Source organism: Brienomyrus brachyistius, chromosome 17 (assembly GCF_023856365.1).
Source record: "Brienomyrus brachyistius isolate T26 chromosome 17, BBRACH_0.4, whole genome shotgun sequence".
In the NCBI taxonomy this organism is placed as follows: Eukaryota; Metazoa; Chordata; class Actinopteri; order Osteoglossiformes; family Mormyridae; genus Brienomyrus; species Brienomyrus brachyistius.
The window spans coordinates 14,487,750-14,496,748 of NC_064549.1; the positions used below are offsets into that span (position 1 = coordinate 14,487,750).

General features: G+C 45.2%; 1 protein-coding gene across 1 annotated transcript in view; it reads left to right on the top strand.

Moving 5' to 3' along the window:
- The first annotated feature begins 7,172 nt into the window (after positions 1 to 7,172).
- The window catches only part of LOC125711629 (high affinity cationic amino acid transporter 1-like), a 12,188-nt gene continuing 10,361 nt past the window's right edge, over positions 7,173 to 8,999 (top strand). Inside the window, exons 1-2 of the mRNA XM_048980757.1 lie at positions 7,173 to 7,362; positions 8,806 to 8,999. The exon at positions 8,806 to 8,999 is cut by the window's right edge and continues 217 nt beyond it. Of these exons, the coding sequence (XP_048836714.1) occupies positions 8,847 to 8,999 (153 nt within the window). The 5' untranslated portion in view covers positions 7,173 to 7,362; positions 8,806 to 8,846. The remainder of the gene's footprint in view (positions 7,363 to 8,805) is intronic.

Below are 8,999 nucleotides of genomic sequence, written 5' to 3' on the forward strand. Positions count from 1 at the left end.
TGTGCTCCTCTTCTCATTAAGACATTTCTTTCATGGGGAGAGGTAGAGTTATGGCTTTAATTTAACTTGGGATAAGGTATCGGAGCCTGCCCCCCCCCCCACGGACCAGGGAGGTATTGGCACTCCTGTGTTCTTTCAGGGCTTATCCAGCCGATTTTGTAATTGATCTTGTACACATTGATGATTGAGTATTTGTTTGCTTGCTGTCATGCAGGCATCAAATGCTGGATCGCTGACCTAAAGAGGAGGTTTAGGGTTACTAAATGTTCCTTATGTACATCCATCCATCCATCCGGGGGGGGGGGGGTATGCATAAATCTCATTTGGGGACCAAAATGTCCCCAAAGTGCAGTAAAACCTGAAACTTGCCTCCTTTTGGGGACAGTTCTTCAGGTCCCCATTTGGATAACCTGAACTTTATAAAAATCTGTGAATGCAATCAAAAAAGTAAAAGTGCCAAAAGTCTTGTATTTTGGTTGGTTACTTATGGTTAAGGTTAGGGCTGGGTAGGGGTTTAGGGTGTCGTGATTGGGATTAGGGTTTTTCCCATTGAAATGAATGGACGGTTCCCATTTAGATATGTGTTTGTGTGTCTTGTATATTACATTGTTGGGACCAAATGTCCCCACAATGTGATAAAATCCTGTTATTTTTACCTTGTGGTCCACTGGCGGAAACTCTATTTAGAAAAATCTAACTGAAAACAAAAAATGAAAAATACCAAAAGTCTTGAATTTTCTTTGGTTACTTATTGGTCAGGATGTTATTGATGGCTTTTGCCAATAAGGATGAATGGACGGTCCCCACAAAGATATGAATACAAACATTGTGTATGTGTGTATACACACACCCATACACACACACACACACACACACACACACACACATATATATAAAATATAAAAGAGAGAAATAGTGATATAGAGCCGTTTGCTCTATTCAGAGTCACATGGTGATCAGGGTCTGAAATCAACGCGGGTGGTGCTGGTGGGGGAGGAGGGGAGGACAGTGTCAAAGGTGAAGGAAACCTTGATGTTTTGACGGTTCATGGTTTCCACTGTGAGGCAAGCCGGGAAACGAGGGGAGCTGCCATCTCCCAGCCAGATGGAGCCACATTCAACTGTCAGGCCGAATTGCTCGTCTCTGCTCTGTCTTATAATAAGCACAGAGCCGGCGAGCTGTGGAGAGGCAGAGAAGGAAACAATGGATAATCATCTTGTTATAGCAAGGAACTTTTTTTCCGGCAAAAACCTGGACGGCGTAGAAGTAAAGATCAAAAGTCCTCCAGCTCCGGCAGCAGTGCCCGTAAGAACAGAGGAGCCTTTTCAGCAATTCGGAGCAGGGCTTCAGACATGGCCGGGAAGGCCAGCTTTCACCAGGAGAAATGCAGGCGAGTCCAGAATGTTCCTCAGTGTCCGCCCGCATGGGCAAAAACTCAAAAAGTGTTTTCTGGTGCCGCTTATTAACATACAAATGTTCTACTTTTAACAAACAGTACATTTATGCGAAATGTGTAAATACTGCATTTGGTCAAGGTTGTCAAAAATATTTAGTGGTAGGTTATGGTACAAATTTGTCCTGTGAACAAATAAAATATTTAACAAAACATGTTTGTTGAAGTGTTGTTATATAACCACCGATATGCCTTTTAATGCCATTGCTGAAAAGTGGATTAGGTGAATTCCCTGACAGAGGTGATGCTTATCATTCAGTTATTTTCAGTTTGGAATATTTATCAGGCTGTGAATAAGGGGTCCCTTCACTCTGTAGACTTCCCTAAGCTCTATTTCTTAATCCTAATCATGGCCTCCATCCTGTATACTGTTTATGTACCAGCTAAGCATTGAATTTAGGACGCACGATTAAGGTCTTGATTGAATCCTGGCTGTAATTTGACATGCTTCAACGTTTCTGCCAATCCCTTTCAGGTTTTTTTGAGGTGAGCTTTAACTAACAATGACAACGTTGTTTTTCATGTCTAGGAGACCTTCAGAAACGAGCCTCGTTAGAAATTGCTAGTCATTTAAATCCATCCATGCATCCATCTACCATACATCTTATCTTGTGCAGGCTTGCAGTGATCCTGTTCCAGGCAGTAGTGGCACAATGTGGGTGGAGACACCCTGGATGGGATGCCTGTATACCTAGGGGCACACACTAACGCACAGGCACACTGCTGGAAATTTGGAGTCACCATTTAATGGCATGTCTCAGGAATGTAAGAGGAAGGACACACCAAAGCATAAAATGGATTTCTATATTGTACATTATATATCCTTGCAAATCGAATAACAATGTGGCCGGGTTTCAGATTCTCATAACTAAGTGTCTTTGGACTGCAGGAGAAAACCGGAGTTGACCATTTAAATATTTAATCTGAAATCCTCAAATGGTTGGAGAAGTCATTTAAACGCTTTTGGTGCCTTAGGACCAGGATTAAAGGAGGATTTATGGTCATAAGGGGAAGGAATTCAGGGTCAGCCACCAGACAGGTTGAAATAACCGTATTACAATTTTACATGCCTCTGTTGTACATTTCTCAAAGAGTATTTCCAGTGGAATATCGAAGTACACAGTGAGATATCTGTAATAACTTTTATTGATCTGCTTTGCTGCAGACAGCAGATGTATGTTCTCACTTTGCAGCCAAGGTAAACGGACAACTGCGTTAGTAAAGAGAGCCATCCAGTGGTGGCTAATGCACATTGCAATAAGCAATTTGAGTAAAATTGGCACCCTCTCTTGGAATTTTTGAAGTACGTGACAAAAATATATAGAATAGCTTTGGCGGCTCGGGGGCCTGGTTAGCGATGTTTCCACACACTTCTGGACCCAGGTTTGAGTTTCCACATGGCTCTGTGTGTTCTCCCTTGTGGGGTTTTCTCTAAAAAACATTGTGAGGTTAATTGGAGTCACCAAATTGCCCATAAGTGTGCTTATGTTAGTGAAAGGTGTGTGTGTGAGTGAATGGTGTGTGTGTGTGTGCCTGTGTGAGTGAATGAGTGTGTGTGTGTGTGTGCCTATGTGAGTGAATGGTGTGTGTGTGTGTGTGTGTGTGTGTGTGTGCCTGTGTGAGTGAATGGTGTGTGAGTGTGCCTGTCTGAGTGAATGGTGTATGAGTGTGCCGGTGTGCCTGTCTGAGTGAATGGTGTATGAGTGTGCCGGTGTGAGTGAATGGTGTGTGAGTGTGCCGGTGTGAGTGAATGGTGTGTGAGTGTGCCGGTGTGAGTGAATGGTGTGTGAGTGAATGGTGTGTGAGTGTGCCTGTGTGAGTGAATGGTGTGTGTTTACGCCTGTGTGAGTGAATGGTGTTTGTGTGTGCCTGTGTGAGTGAATGGTGTGTGAGTGTGCCTGTGTGAGTGAATGGTGTGTGAGGGAACGGTGTGTGTGTGTGCCTGTGTGAGTGAATGATGTGTGAGTGTACCTGTGTGAGTGAATGGTGTGTGAGTGAATGGGTGTGTGAGTGAATGAAGTGTGAGTGAATGGTGTGTGAGTGTGTCTGTGTGAGTGAATGGTGTGTGAGTGAATGGTGTTTGTGTGTGCCTGTGTGAGTGAATGGTGTGTGAGTGTTCCGGTGTGAGTGAATGGTGTGTGAGTGTGCCGGTGTGAGTGAATGGTGTGTGAGTGTGCCGGTGTGAGTGAATGGTGTGTGAGTGTGCATGTGTGAGTGAATGGTGTGTGAGTGAATGGTGTTTGTGTGTGCCTGTGCGAGTGAATGGTGTGTGAGTGTACCTGTGTGAGTGAATGGTGTGTGAGTGTGCCTATCTGACTGAATGGTGTGTGAGTGTGCCTGTCTGAGTGAATGGTGTGTGAGTGAATTATGTATGAGTGTGCCTGTGTGAGTGAATGGTGTGTGAGGGAATGGTGTGTGAGTGTGCCTGTGTAAGTGAATGGTGTGTGAGTGAATGATGTATGAGTGTGCCTGTCTGAGTGAATGGTGTGTGAGTGCCTGTGTGAGTGAATGGTGTGTGAGTGCCTGTGTGAGTGAATGGTGTGTGTGTGCCTGTGTGAGTGAATGGTGTGTGTGTGCCTGTGTGAGTGAATGGGTGTGTGAGTGAATGGTGTGTGAGTGAATGGTGTTTGTGTGTGCCTGTGTGAGTGAATGGTGTGTGAGTGTACCTGTGTGAGTGAATGGTGTGTGAGTGTGCCGGTGTGAGTGAATGGTGTGTGAGTGTGCATGTGTGAGTGAATGGTGTGTGAGTGAATGGTGTTTGTGTGTGCCTGTGTAAGTGATAGGTGTTTTTGTGTGCCTGTGTGAGTGAATGGTGTGAGTGTGCCGGTGTGAGTGAATGGTGTGTGAGTGTGCCGGTGTGAGTGAATGGTGTGTGAGTGTGCATGTGTGAGTGAATGGTGTGTGAGTGAATGGTGTTTGTGTGTGCCTGTGTGAGTGAATGGTGTGAGTGTGCCGGTGTGAGTGAATGGTGTGTGAGTGTGCCGGTGTGAGTGAATGGTGTGTGAGTGTGCATGTGTGAGTGAATGGTGTGTGAGTGAATGGTGTGTGAGTGTGCCTGTGTAAGTGATAAGTGTTTCTGTGTGCCTGTGTGAGTGAATGGTGTGAGTGTGCCGGTGTGAGTGAATGGTGTGTGAGTGTGCCTGTGTGAGTGAATGGTGTGTGAGTGTGCCTGTGTAAGTGATAGGTGTTTCTGTGTGCCTGTGTGAGTGAATGGTGTGTGAGTGTGCCTGTGTGAGTGAATGGTGTGTGAGTGTGCCTGTGTAAGTGATAGGTGTTTCTGTGTGCCTGTGTGAGTGAATGGTGTGTGTGTGCCTGTGTGAGTGAATGGTGTGTGAGTGCGCCTGTGTGAGTGAATGGTGTGTGAGTGTCCCTGTGTGAGTGAATGGTGTGTGAGTGCGCCTGTGTTAGTCAATGGTGTATGACTGCGCCTGTGTGAGTGAATGGTGTGTGTTTGCGCCTATGTGAGTGAATGGTGTATGAGTGAATGATATTTGTGTGTGCCTGTGTGAGTGAATGGTGTGTGTGTGCCTGTGTGAGTGAATGGTGTGTGAGTGTGCCTGGTGATGGGTTGACCCCCCATACTGGGTAATTCCCTGCCTTGTGCCCATAGGATCTGGACCCCCCACCACCCTGAATAGGACAAGCGGTTACAGAAAATGGATGGACGGTATTGTGTAGAGATAAGTGTGCCAAAAGACTTTGTATAAAACAGGCAGCGGGGATAATGAATAAGAAATCATACTCAGTGTTAACTACACTGCGTGTTTAGTGGTTTTCTTTGTGTGCCACATGTGTAGCATGTATTAACATTTTATTATTATCTTTATCGAATCTAAAACTAAATAAAATGTTATTATACCCAGAATGGATACGCAATAGCAGTGTCTGTATAAATTATTTTAAAAATGTAATCCACCAGCTCCAGCAAGGTGAGGGTGAAGTGGGGGTGTAGAGTAATTGGTCTGGTTTGTTTGCTCTTCAGAAACTCTGATATAGCCTATGACCTTAATTCTGCCTCTTTGGGCTGCTCCCCACACCATGCACTTTTTGCCCCGCGACGCACATTGAGATTTGGCTAATACTGCTGTCAGTTACGTAACATTACATGTCCATCCATCCATTTTAAATACCCGCATGAAATACAATTTAGTGGTAGATATCCGGTTGCAACACTCCGGGAGTAATTAATATCACTTCCCTCTCCTAAAAAAAAACAACATTTTTGTTAAAAGAAAAAAATACACTGATACAATTCATGCAATCATTAATGAAGTTTTATCGGCTTTCATTAAGTTATTCGGAGGTGCCTCCCCACACCACCCCGGTTCCGCGGTTCATGCGCTCTATAAAACAACACATTTGGCTCTAAAGCCAGAAGGTGTGGACAGCCAGGAAGGGAAGAATGAATCACCTAATGCACTCCTGAAAGCTAAGCTAAACTTCAGACAGGAAAGGCTACCAGAAAGGAAGGGAGGGAGGTAAACGAACAGATGTGGGTAGGAAAGAGCAAGGAAAAGGGGCGAGTGACCTGTGTTTTCCTCAGGCACTGCACTATTCTGTAGGTGGCGCTGTACGGAAACCTCAGCAAAAGAACTGTTGTGATTTGATACCTGGAAAGACAGCAGAACTGTTGTCATCCACAGGAATTTTCAGTGTTTAAAATCAGTTATTCTGCAGGATGTGAGTAGCAGTGAATATTACTCAGTGAGTATTCAGTGAGTATTACTCGGTGGGAATTCCCTGGGCCAGGAGAATACTTGTTCTCTTTGTGTGTTCACCAGTGCATAGTGGGTGTGCTGTGCCCTGTGATGAACTGGATAAGCGTGCCTCACATGCTGTGCCTGTATGCCTCTGTACTCTGTGATCAGATATGGAACATGGAATGAGACTGTACTGAAGCAACTATTACTCAAAGGATCTATCCTACGTCAAAGTGGATTCTACAGCTCCATCCGTATACAAAATAAGCATTTCCTTAACTCAGTCGCTAACGTCATACAAAGTCGTTTTTATGCGTTGTTTATATTTTCTTTTAATCATTATGAGGTCTAGCAAATGGTGAGATTGGTAATGAATATAGTGGGATATATTCAAATGACAGTTTTGAACAAGCTTTACGGAAATGGATTGACCTCGCGTGTTTCCTAGCTTCGTGGGGGGAGGGGACCCAGATCCAGACTGCAAGTGTACACACCCATCCAAAGACAATGATGAAATAACGGAGTGAGTGTCGTCAGGCATTTCATGAAAGAAAGCAGCTGTATTCCGGTGTTTCATTTTATTTTTTCCATTGAAATTATTTTTCACACATTTCGCGAACGTTTTGCCCAGGGGCCCACACAACCCATAATCCGTCCTGGCATATAATATTAGCGTTATCTTTCCCAAAAAGTGCATGCATGCGCAATAACCTTGTAATTATTGTCACTATATAGGACTATGTGTTTCCAGTAGAAGAAATTAATAAAAACAATAAAGACAAAAGTACTAACAACCAAAACAATAATCATATAGTATTAATTAATTAATTAATTAATTAATTAATTAAATTAATATTTATAATTTATTATATTATTATTATACGCAAGTTGAAGGATTATTCAGAAGTGACTAGTTAATAATACAATCACCTTGTCCCCTGCCATGCATCTCAGCATAATCATTGCGGGAAGCTTTGCCGCTGCGGGTCGGTGTCTTTCCGCCCAATAGCTGAGCTCGCAGGGCGGGGTCCGGAAAAGCTTGTAGAAACATTGTCGTAGATACTCCCGCGATTAGAGGCGAGCAAAGCTGTAAACCCTGCTGTCAGGACGGCGGTCAGCTGGCCGGTAACTGCGTAATTTACGGATCGGCCGGAGTCTGCAGTCGCGTATGTTCTCTCCCCAAATAAGGTTTATCCTGTACAGTTCAAGGTAAATCGATTCTTCGTGTATTTGTTCAAATTATTGTATTTAACCCACTTATATAGGTATATTTGATTTTTTTCAATGTGCAAAGTGTGTTTGCTGTTATCCAAGTTAAGCCTATGCATAAGCAGAGTTTTTATGTATATAATGTTTTTTTTTGTCTGGGGGATGCACATGGTCTCACGCAGGAGGGAAGCGTCCATTTTAAGCTGATGCAACACGGCTAGCTGGTTAGCCAGTGAGCTAGCAGCGGGACGAGGTTGTAACATTTGTCCTCCTGTAGAGATACTTGGAAAGAAGAGCGGATAGGTGGTGGCCTTTTAGTAACCTTTTAAAATTCTATTTATTATGCGTTTATTCGGCTCATGTAGGCGGCGCGTGGCGCTGGAATTGCTCAGCGCGGTTATGAATGAAGGTGGCGGTGCCTTAAGCGTCGCGGCTTCCTGCCTCTAACTCGTGCTGCTGTCGCCTTTTCTGTTTTAATTTTCGACTTTGTGATCCTAATGGCCCGTAGATGCCCGATTGGTGATTGCAAAGCGGTCCCTGTCTGCGGCGCCGTCACTAAGCATGATGTGTAACGCTTCGGTCCACAATGCGAGAGATCCCTTAAGTGTTAATGCTGTAAATGTGTTAGTTTGATAGGGCAACTGTTCTGTTCTGCACTCTTTCGGAAGAAAGTCTGAAATTCTTCGGAGATCAGTGGATAAGTTAGACAGTATTTTTAGATGTTGATAACCATCAACGGAAAGGGGCGGTATCGGGTCGCCAAGACGGTGCTGGTCCCGTTCACCCATCGTTTCAGTCCTGGACACGCGTTTGCGTGCTTGATGTATCGTGTGCCTTGCATATCGCATCCAAGCATATTATGATCCGGAGGCTGCGCCACCCCCCCCCCCGGCTTCCCCGGCGTTCGGCTTTTATTTTGTATCGCCACGTGTTCAGCCGGATCGGGGCGCCCAAGATGCCAGGCTCTGAATAGCAGCCCACGCCCCTGCGGTTTGCCGCCCACTACGTCTCCTTTTACGGCAACGCCGCTGTTTCCATAGTAGCTGCGGGGAAGCCAGCCGCTCGCCTTCACTCGATCATCATACTGATACTAACCGCAATGCAGTGCGGTTTCTTTGAAGCGCAATTGAGGTTGTCTAATAATATTCATTAACGAATCGTAGAGTAGTATCATAAAGTGAAGTTGCCGGGCTTATATGGCCTAGACTATGGCCTTGTAGCTATGGGAATGCAGAGGCCCCAGCACCCCCCTTTTCTCCAAGGTGGGTTGCCTGGAGTAACAGTTGTGGTTTACCTACTGAAGGTACTCGCTGGTCCTTCATTGGTATTGGATAGTGCCCCCTACTGGTGCATCTATGTACAAGAAAGTTCTTGTATACTTAATATCATTGTTACGTGAACAGCATTTGGTGCTAAGTGCCTCTTCCTTGGTTTTCTTTCCAGTGTCCCAACCTGTGACCTCTGACCCCTCCAGTCATTCAGCCATGGTCTTCCAGGAGCTGGCCGCTCTCGGAAAACAGATGCTGCGGGTGAAGGTGGTGGATGGCGGAGAGGACTCCTCCCGCCTGTCCCGCTGCCTGGGCACCATGGACTTGATTGCGTTGGGTGTGGGCAGCACTCTGGGGGCGGGCGTCTAC